At 41.3% G+C, this 17,764-nt stretch overlaps 1 protein-coding gene across 2 annotated transcripts; it reads left to right on the top strand.

Moving 5' to 3' along the window:
* Positions 1–524: 524 nt before the first annotated feature.
* SPATA5L1 (spermatogenesis associated 5 like 1) lies at positions 525–16,579 on the top strand. 2 transcript variants are annotated; one of them, XM_037152216.2, is made up of 8 exons: positions 527–2,177; positions 3,043–3,228; positions 8,034–8,192; positions 10,794–11,003; positions 11,719–11,911; positions 13,256–13,386; positions 14,290–14,415; positions 16,209–16,579. In XM_037152216.2, exons 1-8 carry the CDS (start codon positions 1,083–1,085, stop codon positions 16,374–16,376), a joined length of 2,268 nt encoding a protein of 755 aa, XP_037008111.2. In that variant the 5' UTR covers positions 527–1,082; the 3' UTR covers positions 16,377–16,579. The 2 variants fall into 2 exon arrangements, with proteins under 2 accessions (XP_037008115.2, XP_037008111.2); XM_037152220.2 differs by lacking the exons at positions 14,290–14,415; positions 16,209–16,579 and having other exon boundaries at positions 525–2,177; positions 11,719–11,943; positions 13,256–13,380.
* The last annotated feature ends 1,185 nt before the right edge of the window (positions 16,580–17,764 follow it).

The raw sequence follows: 17,764 nt of genomic DNA, 5'->3' as shown, positions 1-17,764 counted from the left end.
TTTGTAAATTTTGAGGGAGTCAGAAGTTATACACACTTTTGATGAAGGGGGCACCTTTAACTCAGTGTTGTTCAAAGGCCAACTATTTGCATAAGTAAGGAAAAACCAACTCTCCAGTGACTTAAGCACTCTATCTGCAATCTCAATTTTAAAATTTCATAAATTGGGGTTGCAGTGAATGTGGAAAAAGTAGAGGTAGAAGGATGTGAGTAGTATAAAAACAAGGCACTTTTTAAAATTTTGAATATCCGTAGTTCTTTTTGGTTCGTAGAATTTAAGAGAGGAAATGTATTTCAGCTGATAAGAGGAAAGATTAATTCTCTGTGGCTAAAGATGGAGAGAATAATAGCAGAAGTTTAATGTAGACAGGCATCGCATCTAAAACAGGACTCAGTACTGCTGTCCCCTAAATAATCACTCATCACATGAATAGAAGTGGTTATGATGGTGTGCCACCAATATGTCAGATGGCCCAGTTTTACTTCTTCCCTCTCTTCAAAGGATTTAAAATGCTCCATGTGCTACTCCCTTGCTATGCTGACGCTTTTCTATATACAGATTGGAACCCAGGTTGTCGAAGGCGCCACGGCTGTTTCTCAGCTACTCAAAGTCCCCTGAGCCATTAACACTAGAGCATTCCAAAATACTGTGCCCACGGGGGCTGCAGCAGCTTCCCAACAAAACGGCAGTCTCCAGGCTGACTTTACAAACGAGCACGTGGTGACGCTCGAGTCCGAGAGCCAGGGAAAGAGGATACTATGCCGGTGACTCTGCAAACCGCCAAGTCGTTAGACCTAGTTGAGTTAGCTTTGCGCTGCCTCCTAGACGCCCTTAACGAACGCTTCAGCTGTAAAGCTCTGGAATCCGCCCCTGTTTTTCTTTAAACCCGACACCACCACAGACTATACCCCAGCGCCCTAGCCTTTCCGATTGGCCCTTTTGGCCTCCACTCGGACACTAGTGACTTTTTTCCTGGTGCATGCGCGTCAATTGCTTCCGGCCGTGGTGCTCGGTGTACCGGCTTTTGCCGCCCGGGTGGAACTTTTACCCAGCTTCGCTCGGCCTAGGTTCCTCCTTGTGCAATGGCTTGGGACTCAGGTTCCCTTCCCGAAGGACCTCTCTTAAGGCTCCTACCCTTAGACTCTAGGGATCGGGGCACCCAGCGCTGTCGCCTGGGCCCCGCAGCCTTCCGAGCCTTGGGCGCGCACTTGGGCTCGGCGGTGAAGATCTCGCTGCCTGACGGCGGCTCCTGCCTTTGCACCGCCTGGCCGCGGCGGGACGGAGCTGACGGGTTTGTACAATTGGATGCGAAGTGTGCGAGCCCCGGGTGCGCAGTCGGCGCGCCGGGGTTCCAAGGGAGTCTCAGCCTGAGCCACCTCCGCCTGGTGCCCTGCCCGCCTCTTCGGCGCCTCACTGTGTGGCCGGAGTTGCGTGAGCGGGCCGGCGCGCCCGGTGCTCCAAATCCAGCCGCGGTGTTGGAGGCAGCACATGAGCTTTTGCGGAACCGGCCAGTCTCCCAGGGCCACGTGGTGGCCTGCAGCCCCGGCATCCCCGGCCCCGTGGCCGCCCTGCACATCGTCAGCGGGGTGCCTAGTCCGGATCCCGCTGGGCTGGTCACTCCTCACACCCTCATCGGCCTCAGCGAGGTGCCTCTGTCGGAAGCGCAGTCGCAGCCCGAGGTGCCTTTGGGGGGTCTTTCGGAGGCGGCCGACTCGCTGCGAGAGCTCCTCTGCCTGCCGCTCCGCTATCCCCGCGCCCTGGCCACGCTGGGGCTAGCAGTGCCCCGCGGGGTGCTCCTGGCGGGTCCCCCCGGAGTGGGCAAGACCCAGCTAGTGCGGGCTGTGGTCCGGGAGGCGGGCGCGGAGCTGCTGGCAGTGAGCGCCCCAGCTCTGCAGGGCGCCCGGCCCGGGGAGACTGAGGAGAACGTGCGGCGGGTTTTCCAACGCGCCCAGGAGCTGGCCAGCCGCAGGCCCACTCTCCTCTTCCTGGACGAGGTAGACGCTCTGTGCCCGCGGCGGGGCGGCCCACACCAAGCTCCGGAGAGCCGCGTGGTGGCCCAGGTGTTGACGCTGCTAGACGGCTTCGGCGGGGACCGCGAGATGGTGGTGGTGGGATCCACCAACCGTCCGGACGCGCTAGACCCAGCGCTGCGCAGACCTGGAAGATTTGACCGAGAGGTAAATAGGCCAGGCCAGTTAGCCTATTACTCTGGAACCTCGTCCTCTTCTGGCCCCTGCTGGCTTCTGCGAGGTGTTTGCCACTTAGGTTCGGAAATCGGTGAGGCTGGTGGGGGTGTTTGTCATGCAAAGGACACGTTCGTTCAATGTCAGTATATGGGCTGTGAGCCAGGACGGTTTGTTTTCCCCACAATTGTTCCGAGAAGCAGGGTGGCCACTGGGGGTTAGTTTTGTTGGGCAGGTCCTGAAAAAGCGTACTGTCATCGGTAAAGCTAATTTTTGGGGAAAGTAGGTCTGCTACAAGTGCATTAAACCTTAATGAATTTGGAATGAGAATTTAAAGTAAGATGAATGCCTCGAGATATAAATGTGTTAAAAGAAAAGGATGAAGACGGAAGAAGTAAATCAGAGCAGACGCAGCTTGAATAGTGTTTAGTCGAAGTGATGTTTGAACTTTGGGTGGGATTCTAAAGATAATAGATAACAGATATTATCTAAAGATAACAGATAACATTTGCACACTTTTAGCTTACCCTGCTCTGAACTTGAGTGGATTTCTTCTTCACACCATCTAGTCCCACTCTCAAATCACCTCTGTAAGGACTGGGACCTGGCTCTTAGAATTTGGTATAGTCTCAAAAATAAATAAAAACTTATTAAATGACCTTTGTAATTTTCATTGTGCGGCTTTATAGACAGTGTTACTATTCTGGGAATTGAGAATTTTCATATGTTCAGAATCTAAGGAATGCTTAAGAGTACACAGTAATAGTTTCTAATTTGCTCACTAAATCATTGTACATGTTTGTGAAGATAAAAAATATTTTAAACTGTAAACTTTAATTTTTTGTTGCTTTGCATATAGGTTGTCATTGGGACTCCCACACTTAAACAAAGAAATGAGATTCTGCAGGTTATTACCTCAGAGATGCCCATCTCTCCTCAAGTCAACTTGAGCCTCCTTGCAGAAATGACAGTCGGCTACGTTGGCGCAGACCTGATAGCACTCTGTAGGGAGGCCGCCATGCATGCTCTGCTTCATGGGGAGAAGGTAGGAGACATGCCAAAAATACGTGTGCTACGTTTTTTACTAAGGTAACAAATTAATTTGGGGGATTAAACAAGTGGTAAGTACATTTTCTTGGAACTTTTGATACTTTTGATACCTTCCACAGCTGTTTCTTACTTTTGAGAATATACTGCGGCTACCATGCCCCTTTGGGGCAAGTCTTGAAAACTTGAGTGTATATTCCCCAAAAACAAGGACTTTAACTGCAGCACGCTTATGAAGATGAGGAAATTAACACGACATGATAATTTAGACCTTACCCAAATCTCACCATTTGTTCCATTGATTTCCTTTAGAGCAAAAAATTTTAAAAAGAGAAGTGAAAATACCATTTTTAATCCAGGATAACACACTGCATTTAGTTGTTCTGATTTCTTAATCTTCTTCAATCTAGAACCATTCTTCAGTCTTTTGTGGCTTTAACGTTTTGAGAGTGCAGGTCAGTTATTCTGTAAAATATTCATCACTTTGGTGTAACTAATGTTTCCTTATAATCTGATTCAGGTTTTGCATTTTTGGCAGGACTATCACAGAATGATCCTGTGTTCTCACTGCATCTGTTAGGTAGCGAATGATACCTCTTTGTCCCATGAACTTTGATTTCTTAGATAAGGTGGTATCTCCAAGATTTTTCCATTGTCGTACTATTTCCCTTTGTTATTAGTAAGTATCTTGTAGGGAAAATGACCTTTTCTAACTCAGGAAAAGATTGGGCACCTGGAATTTTATTTAAATTGGACTTGGACATTCAAATCTTTAATACCTTTATTAAAAATATTAGAATATTAGCTTAAATATAATAGTTTTCAACACTATAGATTGGAAAATCTGTTCACTTTGTATGTAATTAGTAATCTTGAATTCCTAACCCCCTTTAGAAAAAAGTTAATTTCAACATGCTGAAGACTGTCTCTGTTATAATGGGTTTATAATTTTTAAAAGTCAATTTTGAATTAGTTTAATCTATGAAAGGATGACTTATCCTAAAATTTTGAAACCTCTTTACCTAGATAATTTGTATCCTTCCTCTGTTCACGTATTTTTACTCTTACATTGATGTTGGGGAAGGAGTTACATAAACTTAAGTCCTCATCTTCTGGATTTTAGAGCTCAAACTTCTTGAAGATATAATGACAAGCCCCCATATAAAGTTGTGAGGACATATGCCTTTTGAGGGGATGAAGAGAGTACCAAGGGATGGGAAATGGAATTTACATTTAGGATTCCCTCTGCTTTGAAGTTCCAGGTTTGACCTTAAGCACCTTGGCTTAGGTGGACCAGCCAGCTGCTGTCGTCCTAGGGCAGAGCCCAGTGCTACTTGAGGAGGGGCCTGCCCAGGCGTAGTTACCACAGGTGATGGCTGAGGTCTTAAACAACCAGGGGAAGTGGAAGAAAGAAGGGCATAAAGGAAGAAGGGACAGAGGCACCTGGAGAGGTACTGGCTCCATCTTTTTCTTCTTTCCTCTTCGAAGCGGCTGAGGGCTTCCTACTGCCTCTGTGTGCACCAGGGCAGACAAGGGACACATTCAAGTTTGGTCAGCTAATTTTGTGAAGAATTCCTGTTAAAGGATGAGGATTAACAGAAATGCATGTACGAATGGAGGGAAAAGAATTTTATGTGCCTGAGAGGATTATGGGAGTCAAGGATTATGAAATAATATACATATAGGTGATCTAGAAATATTGATGGTATTTTCAAATGTTAGTAGGTACCTAAAGGTTAATTAGTCAGGTATCTAGTATCTGATACTGCCAGCTAGTTAAAAAAAAAAGTTATTGAAAAGATTATTTAACAGTGTTTTTTATAAAGAATAATCAACAAGATAAAAAATTACCAAGAAAGTAAAAATTGCCTGAAATCTCCCCCAGAGATTATAATTATTAACATTTTTAGGAATGCTGTTCAGAATTGCTCTCTATATACATATTCACTTACATCATCTTAGGATAAAATAGTTGGTTATTAAAAATGAAAATTTTTGGACAAGTAAATGTTTAGAATTTGATATCAGAGGGCATATACTTAAATGTAATGCATATAGTACAAATAAAAATGAGTTTTTAACTTGAACAAACAATCTGCTTCGCTAGAATGATTAAGGGAATTGCTAGAAGATTCTCCAGAATATAATCTTAGAGTGAAGACAGCCTTTCTTAGCATACCATAAAACCTAATAGCCAAAAAAGGAAATGGTTTACTAATTTGGCCATTTTGGAATGGCAAAACGATAAGCGAAGATAAGACACAGGACAGACTCGGGAAAAGACTTTTAGCCTGTGACAGAAATACCAATTATCTTGATATAGAAACAACTCTCATATGCCAATAAGAAAAGACAAATAATCCAAGAGAAAATGGGTAATAGTGCATGAACAGGTAGTTGACAGAAACAGGGTTACAAATGGTCAATAAACATGAAACATTCTCTTTAAAGATTGCACTCTTGGGTTTTTCTGACTTTCTATTTTGAGATAATTAAAACTTTAGGGAGAGTTGCAAGACAGGGAACTCCTGCTAAATCCTTTATCCAAATTCACCAGCTTTTACCATTTTACATAATTAGTTTTATATTGGATTGGCCAAAAAGTCTGTTTAGTTTTTTCCATAAATTAAGAGACACGTTTTTCATTTTCACCAGTGACTGTATTGATTTGGGTATTTTGAGTATTGGCTGTCTCCCAAGTGGTACAACATTGGTCGTTCTCAGTTGATGTGTCTTTGATTGCTGTCAACTTCAACTGGTCTCCCTGACCGTGGAGCATCGTCCAGTGAGAGATCTGCTTCACAAACCACTTTTGACACATTTGGTCATTCACAGCACCTTCTCTGTACACTGCACAAATCTTGTTTTGGCATTTCAGTCGCATTTTTACTTTTCTTGAAATAATAAACCATAATATGCCAAAAATGTTGTGTATTTTCTTCCGTCATCAATATTAAAATGGCTATATAAAAATTCACCAATTTCGATGTTTTTTCTTTCTTTTTTTTTTCCAATTTTGATGTTTTTTAAATGCATGCTGATATGACAGCTGTGACAATGTTTAAAATGAAGTTAAAGTCAACTGAGTGCTACTATGGCCATCTTATGGAAAAAAACAAAGGAGCTTTAGCCAATCCAATATTTCCTGTCTTTCTGTATGTATGCGTGTATGTATGCACATTTTTTTCTGAATCATTTGAGGATGGGCTGCATATATCATAACTCATTATCCTTTAGTATTTTAATGTCTATTTCCTAACAACAAGGATACTCTCATACATGACCACAGTATGGTTATATGTATTCATTATATTAGGAAATTTAATATTGATACAAAATATATCAGTAGTATCAAAATAGATCAGTAGATCAAAATGGTGTCAATAGATCAAAATGTATCAGATCTATAGTCCATATTTTTGTTTTGGTAATAGTTTTGATCTTTTTAGCATATTTTTCTTTGAGTACAGATTCTCATCCAGTATAATATGTTACACTTAGTTTTTATTTTTAATCTTGAATAATTTCATAGCCCTGTGTGTGTGTGTGTGTGTGTGTGTGTGTGTGTGTGTGAAATAGTCGATATTGACATTTTTTAAGGATGTGGGTTGGTGATTTTATAGAATGCCTCTCAGGTTGGGTTTGTCTAATGATTCTTCACAGATTTAGGTTACGTGTGCCTGTTGGGAATATTGTATAAGTGCGGTGTGTCCTTCTTAGGGTATTACATTTGGAGGCACAAGATGTCCCTAAGTGGTGACTCATGTGATCAACCAGTCAAGGTTTTGTCCAGTTTCTCCACCATATGGCTGCTGTCTTTCCATTTGCAACTAATAAATTTATGTGGAGACCTTCTCCTGGTCGAAATTTCCCTCCCCTAGATTAGAATCCATTAATGATTCTTGCTCAGAGAAGCCTTTAGTATGATGGTTCCAAAAAAGGTGATTTTCTAATTCCTTTACTCCCTCCATCTCACTCTCAATTGAAGAGATTTAATTAACACAATAGTGATTCCTATTTCCTCTGTCACACGGGAGAAGTTTAAGAGTTTGGTAATGTCCAGTGTCAGAGAGGTGTGGGGAGAACAGCACCTCTTTGTTTATTGGTGCAGCTTTGAGGACAGTTTGGTAATAAGCTGTTACAACTGTAAGTGTACATGTTCTTAAGCTCTGTGATTCTGCTTTGAGGAAATTACATAGAATTGACATGTAGCTCTGGTTGGTGTGGCTCGGTGGGTTGGGTGTCCTCCCACAAACCGAAAAGTCACCGGTTCGATTCCCAGTCAGGGCACACACCAGGGTTGTCTCCCAGGTCCCTGTCTGGGGCATGTGAGAGCCAACCCATCAATGTATCTCTCACACATCTGATGTTCTTCTGCTTTTCTTTCTCCCTCCCTTCCCTACTTTCTAAAAGTAAATAAACATAATCTTTTTTTAAAAAAATACTTGACATATAAAAGTGAGGCAGAAGAAAAGGAGTGAGATAGTGCTGTATTAGTTGACGTGAAAAGGTTTCTAAGCTATGTGAAAAAAGTACAAATTAATATGTATGGTATACCCATTTGTGTTATCTGTTTGCAAGGATATATGCATGCTTAAGATTATCAAACATGCTGGGAGAACACAGAAGAGACTCTTGGCATCCTCAGGGGATGACTGTTGGGGGGTAGTTGTTTGTACCATATGTATAAATTTTGTAATGATGAAACAGCTTTACAGATTTGAAGAGGATACAAAAAGTAATTATGCAAAAAAAGTCTCACCTCATTTTTGGTTTGATTTTGTTCTGGGTGTGTTTCTTCAGAACAAGGACAAGCCGATGATCGATGAAACAGACTTCCTTGAAGCTTTTAAAAAGATTCAGCCCTCATCATTTCGAAGTGTCATTGGGCTGATGGACATCAAACCTGTTGGCTGGGAGCAGATTGGTGGCCTTGAAGATGTAAAACTGAAGTTAAGGCAGGTGAGATAGAGAGGCTGCTCAAGCCAGAAGAATAATACTTCAGTTTAAGTGTAATCAGTGTGTTTATGGTGAGAGCAGGCAGTGCCCACGCCGCTCTTCCTGCCGTCACTACTTTGATCCCAACATTTAAATCCAGTGACCACTCCTCCCACAAACCGAAAAGTCACCGGTTCCATTCCCAGTCAGGGAATCGACCGCTCCTTAATTGGACTTCCATAGGCATCAAATAGTGGTTTTCATACTTCCCTACCTCATTCTCTTTTTGTTTGTTTAATGCTTTAAAGAGTTCATAATCTAGAGCAGGGGTCAGCAACCTTTTTCTGTAAAGGGCCAGACAGTAAATACTTTAGGCTTTGTGGGCCATACAGTCTGAACTGCAACCACTCAGCTGCCGTGGTAGCACAGTAACAGCCACAGGCAGCGCGTAGTGGGTGCTTGTGTTCCATTGAAACTTTCTTTATGGACCCTGAAGCCATGTAATTTTTACATCATGAAATATTTTTTCCCAAGCATTTAAAAATATCAAAATGATTCTTAGTTCACAGGCTGTACTAATACGTAGGTGGTGGGCCTTACTTTGGCCTGGGACTGGTAAAAGCACGACATTATAATAAACAGTGAGCCTGGCCCAGACAGCTGCTTGTACTGGTTCCCACAGTGGATGTTGAGGGACGCACCTCTCAGCTGTGCTTGCCTGCATTGCAGTCTCAGAAATAGATTTTGTCAACTTACCTTCCCATGATCCTGTCATACGGAACTAGGTTTCTCTAACCACACACGCAAAAGACTGATCTACAAATACCCATTATAATTCATCTTCACTAGGAGCTACAGCTACAGTGAACCCTGGCATCGCTGTGTCCATGGTTAAACACATTTATGATATGCCCTGACTTTCTACACGCATTGTCTCATTTAATCTTCACAAAATATGTGAGAGATGGGCCACACCTTTCTGTTGAAAGCCCTTTAGCTTTGAGATGTTAAGCTTTCCTGCCTTTCTGAACACTCCTCTCACGCACCTTAGATGTTAGTGCTCCAAGCTCCTGGAAGTCCTCTTTTTCCATTCTGTGAACGAGCCCATGATTTTGATGTCCACGACTTCAACTGTCCCCTGGAAACTTAACTTAAAAACCCTTATATTCTGCACAGACACTTCTTTTGATTATCAGAACTACCTAGCTGCCAACCTACTGGGTAACTTCCAGGGATCTCAAACTCAGCTTGTTCAAAGTTTAGCTAATCAGCTCCACCTCCACGCCTGGATTCCCTGCCCGAGTGCAGCCAGCCAGCCACCCCCAAGTCAGAAACCTGTCTTCTAAATGCATAGGCTCATAGCGTGCGTGCACATAACTTCCCCTCTGGATTTAGAACTTAGGCCCTGTGTCAATTACATCTTACGTTTAAATCCACCCCTTGCACACCTCCACTGCCTCTGACATAGGCCTTATTATTTTTGTGGTCTGAGTCATTACAAGAGAATTTTAACTGGTCTCCCTGCCTCTAGTTTCGTTTCCTTCACCTCCATTGTGTGTACTGCTCCTCAGTGTTGCCTAAAACTTCTAAGTCCCATTGTGACCTGACTCCTCCCTCCATTTCATCTCTGTTGCTTTTTGGTTCCCCCATCCTCCCTCTGTTCCTGCTTACTGTTGGCGGGTGAATTGGGTGTCTCTTTGTATGTATCGTTTCTTCTCTGTGGAATGCCCCTTCTCTCACCTGGTTGTCAGTGTACAAGCCTATCTCCCCACTAAAATATGAACTGCCTAGGTACAGAGGTCTTGCCTCATCCCTCTTTTGTAGAGAAGCAATATGGTGGAAGTTAAAAGCTCCTGCTCTTGATCTGCGCTGCCTGTAGTCGGTCTCAGTTCTGCCGCCTCACTAGCAATAAGCCCTGGACAAGTTACTTTTCTAAGCCTGAGTGTCAGCATCTGTAAAATGATAATAATAAAAATATCTACCTAAGAGGTAGTGAAGATTTATTTAACCATCTAGTTAACATTTATCGAGTGCCTGCTTTGCAAAGGTGTCATTCTAGGTGCTGGGGATTTAGAGGTAAAGTTGATGTTCCAGCAGAAGCAGAATAGAACAAACCCAGCATGGAAAAATAGTCATTTCAGGTAGTGCCCGAATAAGTGCTCCAAAAGTAAAGGCTGGGCAGTAGCATAGAATAACTAGGAGAAGGAGGGTCTGCTTTAATTAGAAAGGTTAGGGAAGATGTCCTCGAGGAGATGACGTTTGAACTGAGGCCTGCATGATGAGGGATAGCCACACAAAGATCTTGAGGGCGTGTTCAGGCAGAGAGAACAGCAGGTAAAGGAGCGAAGGGCAGTAGTCAGCTTATGTAAGGCCTTGTAAGCAGTGGTGAGTGAGGAGTTTGGATTTGGGATTAATTCTAGTCGTGATGACAAGTCATGGAAGGACTTTAGGAAGGAAGTGATGTGACCTGACTTCCGTTACAAGATTGCTGGCTGCTCTGGAGAATAGACTGGTTTTCCGGCTCACAATGGGTACCTGAGAATTGTTGAATGGGCAAATGAATTTACTGAATTATTTGATGTTTCATTGTATACTAAAACGACCATCTGTTTTTGTGTACTACAGAGCATTGAATGGCCTCTGAAATTCCCCCACGAATTTGTTAGGATGGGCCTGCCACCACCAAAGGGCGTTCTCCTCTGCGGCCCCCCTGGATGTGCGAAAACCACCCTGGTGCGGGCCCTGGCCACCAGCTGCCGGTGCTCTTTGGTTTCTGTGAGCGGAGCTGATCTCTTTTCACCTTTTGTTGGAGATTCAGAAAAAGTCTTGTCTCAGGTTGGTTTGTTTATTTTCCCCCATGCAGTTAAGTGTACTTTTGAATTTTCATTTCATACCTTACGGATAAAATTTGTTTTTTAAAATGTAACTGGCTTTTCTCTTGTTAGAAAAGTGATATAGGGGGAGGTAGTAGGGGAATAATGGGGGAAGGAAGGGGAAGGGTTGTCAAGGAGCATGTACAAAGGACCCAAGGGCAAAGCCAAGGGGGTAGGATTGAGGGTGGGAGGTGGGGCACTTCCCACTTGGGTCGGGGAGAGCAGTGGGGGGAAAGTGGAGACAACTGTATTTGAACGACAATAAAAAAGAAATAAATAAAAGCTGTTAATTTGAAAAAAAGTTGTACATATTTGTTTATTAGAAAATGTAGAAAATATAAATAAGAACTTGTTCGTAATCTTTCTACCTACATTAACATCTTGGTGAATTTCTTTTGTCTTTCTGTTTTCTTGGGCAGGGGATATATATGTGTCTTTATTGTGATTTTTTTTTTAACTTTTAAAATTCCATAATATTAAAAATTCTTTGAAAATATGATTTTTAACCCTTGTGTAATACTCCATTGTTCCTAGTTTTATTTCTTTGTTCCCCAATCCTTAGACATTTTGAGTTTTTCTATTCTTTTCATACTGTAAAAAGAGTAATGTAGAAAATACACTCACGTGAGTAAGGTATGATATATAGCTTTTAAATATTTTTATTTCCTTAACAAAAGGTATTTCGACAAGCAAGAGCAAATACTCCAGCAATTGTGTTTTTGGATGAAATTGATTCAATCCTGGGCGCCCGATCAATCAGCAGCACAGGATGTGATGTTCAAGAGCGTGTTCTTTCTGTTCTCCTGAACGAATTAGATGGTGTTGGACTGAAAACTATAGAGAGAAGAGGAAGTAAATCAGATCAACAGGGTAAATACAAGGAGCTGAAAAAAAATGAAGAGGTATTTATTAGCCAGATTACACTGAAAATCCCGGCCAACATGTAAACAATGCACCTACACTAGTGTTCCCTGAGCTGCATCCATCTTACAGAAAGAATTGTATAATTTTAGTTTGACTCTGTTCAGGTTCTTTCCAAAGCTGGTAAAATTGTGATTTAGCTGGAGAAAGTGAGGTAAATTTTATAACAACTTATTTAGCTGTACATGAATGTGAATTTTATTTATTCTAAGGTGAAGAAATATAACTTTACATATTATTAATAGAGGAGAGAGTTTCTTGTTATTTCTACATCCTGAAAAACCAGTGTTTATCCCTTTGTAAATTTTTTTTTTGGTGAAACAAAACATTATTGTTTTTAATAATTGTAGAATCGAAAATTCCAGTTTCCTTGAGGAAGGGGTATCCTTGGTTCTAATGAAGTTAAAGTGACCTTCGGAAGTTCCCGCTTTCCTTCTGAGTCTCTTCCAGATAGAGTTTGGTATCCTTAAATAGTCCCTGACAGATAATTTCCTTCTCTTCTGTTCTTTTCCTGTTACTACTTATTTCCCATTTTTAAAAATTGTTCCCTGTAAGGAAAGCCTTACAGCTCCTTAGGAATGTGTGCCACTAGAATTTGAAGGGACCCATGAAGTTTTCTAATCAAATCTCAAAATGCAGGGATTACTCAGTAGCATCTTACAGTGTTTATGCAGCCTCAGCTAAACACTTGCAGATAGAGGGAACTCACTGCTTTGAGAGATCACATTGCAGAGAACTATTGATGTTTTGATTATTCAGTTCCACAATCTTGCACGCTTCGTGTGTAAGGCCTTGCCCTGGCTGCTTATCTGCGGCCAAGGTTTATATACTTACAATTGAGGTTAATTATCATATTTCTGCCTCTGGAAAGAAAAATAAAAAGTAAATCTCTCTCTTTAAGGAGATGAGCCAAGACTTTTCATAGCCATACATCTCCATGTGTTTGTCATGTGCTTCTGTCTCTTCAAGTCATCCATTTCAGTTGTAAACACTCACTGAGGCTCAGGTGCCCTCCGATACCAGGTAGATGTTGTCTGGTCTGAGGTGAGACTTTTCTCGGAGAGATGTTCCCTCACAGTTGCCGCTCCCCTCATCACGTGCGCAAGCGGCTCTTTGATGAACAGTTTGCTAACGCAGTACCTTGAAATCAAGAAGGTAGTCTGGATAGGAGATACAAGCATTCTAGTCCCAAGAAAAAGATATCCCTACTTAAAAACAAATGGACCTATTGATTTGTAATTAAAAAAATACAACTAATGATTTATTGACATTATCTTGTGTGTTTTCTCTCAGAGTTTCAGGAAGTTTTTAATCGAAATGTCATGATTGTTGCGGCAACAAATAGACCGGATGTGTTAGACGATGCCCTGCTACGGCCTGGAAGGCTGGACAAGATTATTTGTATCCCACCTCCCGATGCAGAGGTAATCGTGGTGCACGTTTACTCTGTGTGAATGTCTGAACTTCCAGGGGCCTGGCAGATCGAATCCCAGACTGGGTTCTGCGTTCTTCCTTGCCTGGTGCCCTTCATAAATCATTTTTCCCATCTGCTTTTTTTGAGTGCTCTGGCCCTGCTTTTGGAGGAACATAAGCCCAAAAGTAAGGTAGTAATTTCAGTGAACTTACTAAGTTTGTTGAGTCTACTCACCATTATTTTGCAACCAGAATGGAGGAGTCTTAAAGGGTTAAAGGGGTTTTGGAGCTCATGTGGGACAGCATCTTTATTTCACAGTGGGGACATCTGACATGTCAGAGGTTACACAGTGTATCCACAGCCAAAGAATCAGTGAGTTCTCTGCCCTCATTGTCCAGAGCCACTGGCAGGGAGGTTGAAGGGCCCAGGGAATGGGCTTTGTCTTTCCTTGCGCTTTTCTCAAGTTTTGAAGGGATGAAAAAATTATTTAAATGTCTATTCTATTTTTCAGTTGTGTCTGATAGTTCATGTATTTACAACACTTTTAAACCTGTCTGATGGCACTGTTTGTACCCAAAAAAGAGACTTATCATGTCCCTTAAAGAGATGTATCTATGATTGGCTGTTTTAAACATTAACTGTAAAAATACTAAAATTTTATCATGATGTCATTTTTACCATTGCAGTATGAGCCATTGATGAATTAATCTTTTTTACCTCTTCAGAAGTGATTCTTTCTTGTTGTTTGATTCTTAAATATATATCCTTTCTATGTAACATAATAGGAAACTCTAATTTGAAATGTTTTTGTTTTTGTTTTAGTTGTGGTTGTTAATGAACTTGAATTGTTTTAATATAGCATGTGTCAAACAGAAATGCTGTAAGGTTATAAACATGTCACATTTTGTTCCAGGGCAGGCTTTCCATTTTGAAAGTCTGTGCCGAAAAGATGCCGGTGGGGCCTGATGTTTCCTTAGAAAGCCTAGCCGCAGAAACCCGCTTTTTCTCTGGGGCTGATCTTGGAAACCTCTGCAAAGAAGTAAGTTAATTAGTGAAGAAATGTTGGGTTTGAAGCATTTCTTCCTTTATTCAACTCTTCACTCAGTAGGCAGCATTTACTGACAGATGTCCATGTGGCAGGCCCCAGGCAAAGTGAAACAGTGGCAGCCCCCTTCCTACAGAGGTAGGGTTGACGGAGGAGTGTGCAGAGAGGCAAATCTTAACACTGAGTTGGCAACTGAAAATATGCAGTCAGTCGGGGAAGTTTAGGGTGCTGTGGAAGCACCCAGGAAGAACTCCAGACTTGGGTGTCGTAGAAGGCTTTGCGAGAGAGGGTATGTGAACTGGAAGTGGGGGGATGATGAAGGAGTTACCGGGCTAAGGAAGGGAAGGGGAGTGTTTGAGGCAAGGGGAATAAAATATGCAGACGATTGGAGTCAAGAAATGACATGACATTATTGAAGTGGGCAGTGGCTGGATTACTCAGGTCCTTCTAAGCCACTTTAAGGCATTTAGACTTTATTTTGAGGACGAAAGAAGCCATTGTCCATGTTTTTCCCTTTCCATAAACTTTAAGTTTAAATAAATTTTATTATTATTTCTTTAATTTTATCTTTTAATCACAGTTTATATTCAGTACTATTTTGTATCAGTTTCAGGTATATAGTGTAGTGGTTAGACAGCCATACTTTCCCTCATAGTCTCCTGATATTTTTAGAACACACCTAGCACCATACATAGTTACTGACTATATTCCTTATACTGTACTTTACATACCCTTGACTACTTTGTAACTACCAGTTTGTACTTCTTATTTTTCACCCAGTCCCTCAATCCTGCTCCCCTCTGTCAACCATCAATCTGTTCCCTATATCTGTGAGTCTGTTTCAATTTGTTCATTTATGTCGTTCTTTAGATTCCAGGTATATGTGAAGTCATATGGTATTTGTCTTTCTCTGTCTGACTTATTTCACTTAGCGTAATACCCTCTAGGTCATTCCATGCTGCTGCAAATGGTAAGATTCCATTCTTTTTTATGGTCAAGTAATATTCCATTGTATATATGCACCACAGCTTTTTTATCCACTTGTCTATTAGGGTCACTTGGGTTTCTTCCATATTTTGACTATTGTAAATAATGCTGCAGTGGACATAGGGGTACATATATTCTTTCCATAAACTTCTGTAAAATATAACATTCAGAAAAATGCATAGATCGTATGGGTACAGTTCATGGAATCAACACAAAGTGAACACATTTGTATATATACCACTTAGCTTAAAGAAGATCATTGTCAACACCCCAGAGTCTCCTTGGGCCTTCCCACACTCTACCCCAAAGGAAACCACTCCTGCACATTCAGGGTACCTGCTGCTTTACCATTACGAGCTGTGCTGCTGTGAACAATCTTGTACATGTCTTTTGGTATACATGTGTATGTGTGTCTGTTTCATGTATGTACATATCTACAAAGAGAATTGCTGGGTCATAAAGTATGTGTTTGATCTGTTCCTTTGTGATCAGTGCTGTGTCCCTGTTTGGAAACTCCTAGTCTGAGGTCAGGAAGATCGTCTCTGATCTTCACATATGTATGTGGGCTCATAATGTACATATTATTCTGCAACTTTTTCTTTTTTTCCTGTTTAAGGCCAGAGATTAATGTAGAAGAAAAGTTCTACTAAGAGGACTTTTAATTACTAACTTTATAGCTTAATGTTTTGGTTGTAATGAATATTGGAATTCTATGCAGCGGGACTGAGCTGTTTGCATTCATACTTTTTGTATATTATAAAACAAAAATGAAGCAGACTATTTCTTATTGTATCCCTTAGGCTGCCTTGCTGGCTCTGCAAGAAAATGGACTAGAAGCAACCACTGTGAAACAAGAGCACTTTCTAAAATCACTTCAGATTGTAAAGCCGTCCTTAAGTCACAAGGATTTGACTTTATATAAAAACTTATTTCAGAAACAAGGATTTTCTAATTTAGAGGATATTTAAGAAGTATATACCTGCTCAAGAATTAATTGAAATGTGAACTTGAACTATAGTTTGCAATTTCACAGTCTTAGAGTGTGTACATATGTTATTTCTTGTAAATAAAACAAATTTGTGCCTGATAAGCCAAGATTTATCCTATTTCTAAAAGGTGTGTTAAAATACCGTAATTTAGGAAGAAGGTATATGTATGTGTGTTGATTATGCAATGGCGGAGGTGGATTGGTTTGGTTTGGTTTGGGTTGATTGCATTTTTAACTTTATTTTGAAATAATTTCATACATGCAGAAAAGCTGCAAGAATAGAATAGAGAACTCTGATATATTCTAACCCATATTCACCAATTTTTTATACTTTGCCATATGCTCAACTACAGACATATCTCATTTTATTCCTCCTCGCTTTACTGTGCTTCACAGTGTTGCATTTTTCACAAATTGAAGGCAGGACCTCCCCCACCCCGCCCCCGCACCAGTAAAAAGATTACAGCTCATTTTATTGTGATACTTTATTGCAGTGGTTTGAAAGTGAACCTGTCATATCTCTGAGTTATGCCTGTGTTTAAGAATAGATATTATACCCAGAATTTCATCTGGATAAGATTCTCTTGCATGTGGACTGGGAACTTAAAAAATCTGAAATATGATAACATTCTCATGAAATTTAAATATCTCAAGAAGCTGTACAATTATTGAGCATTCACTGTGTGGTGGGCATTGTGCTGGCCTCAAGGATCTGGTGTAGGAAAGGATGCATTTGAGAGCGACCGATGGGAAGATCTCAGGGGTAATCGGATGTGGCTGGGGCAAGTCCAAATGGCTCTGAGATCTCTCACCTGATTGCTGGACCGGTGGTGGTGCCAAGACAGAATGTGGGAGGGAGAGAAATGGGGACTGTTCAAGGGAGGGGTGGATAAGGAAGAAAATGAGTTAGATGAGGTATGTGCCTTGACTGGGAGTCAAACCCACAATCTTTGTTATAGGACGATGTTCCATCCAACTGAGCCACACTAGCCAGGGCCAGTGTATATTTCTTACAAATAAGGTTTATTTTCTTATGTGACTACAGTGCATTTATCAAATTAAAAAAATTAAACATTAATACGACATCAATTTATCACCCTGTGGTTTTCTATCCATCGTACCAGTAGTCATTGGTTTCCTGTTTCAGAATCCAGTTTAGGATCATATATCCATTTAGTTGTTCGTTTTCCTCTTTAGCCTCCTAAAATCTGAAACAGTTCCTCAGGTTTTTTAGAACTTGACATTTTTGAAGAGTACAGACTAATTATGTCACAGAACAGTGGTTCCTGATTTGTGTTTGGTATCACATGGTGGTAGATTCTGGTTACACGTCACCAGCCGAGCCAAACGTAAGTGCCGTTCTGTCAG

Source organism: Artibeus jamaicensis, unplaced genomic scaffold (assembly GCF_021234435.1).
Source record: "Artibeus jamaicensis isolate MK-2021 breed Jamaican fruit bat unplaced genomic scaffold, CSHL_Jam_final contig_548, whole genome shotgun sequence".
In the NCBI taxonomy this organism is placed as follows: Eukaryota; Metazoa; Chordata; class Mammalia; order Chiroptera; family Phyllostomidae; genus Artibeus; species Artibeus jamaicensis.
The sequence above is the reverse complement of the archived record's forward strand: the minus strand, read 5'-3'. Positions and strand labels throughout refer to the sequence as shown.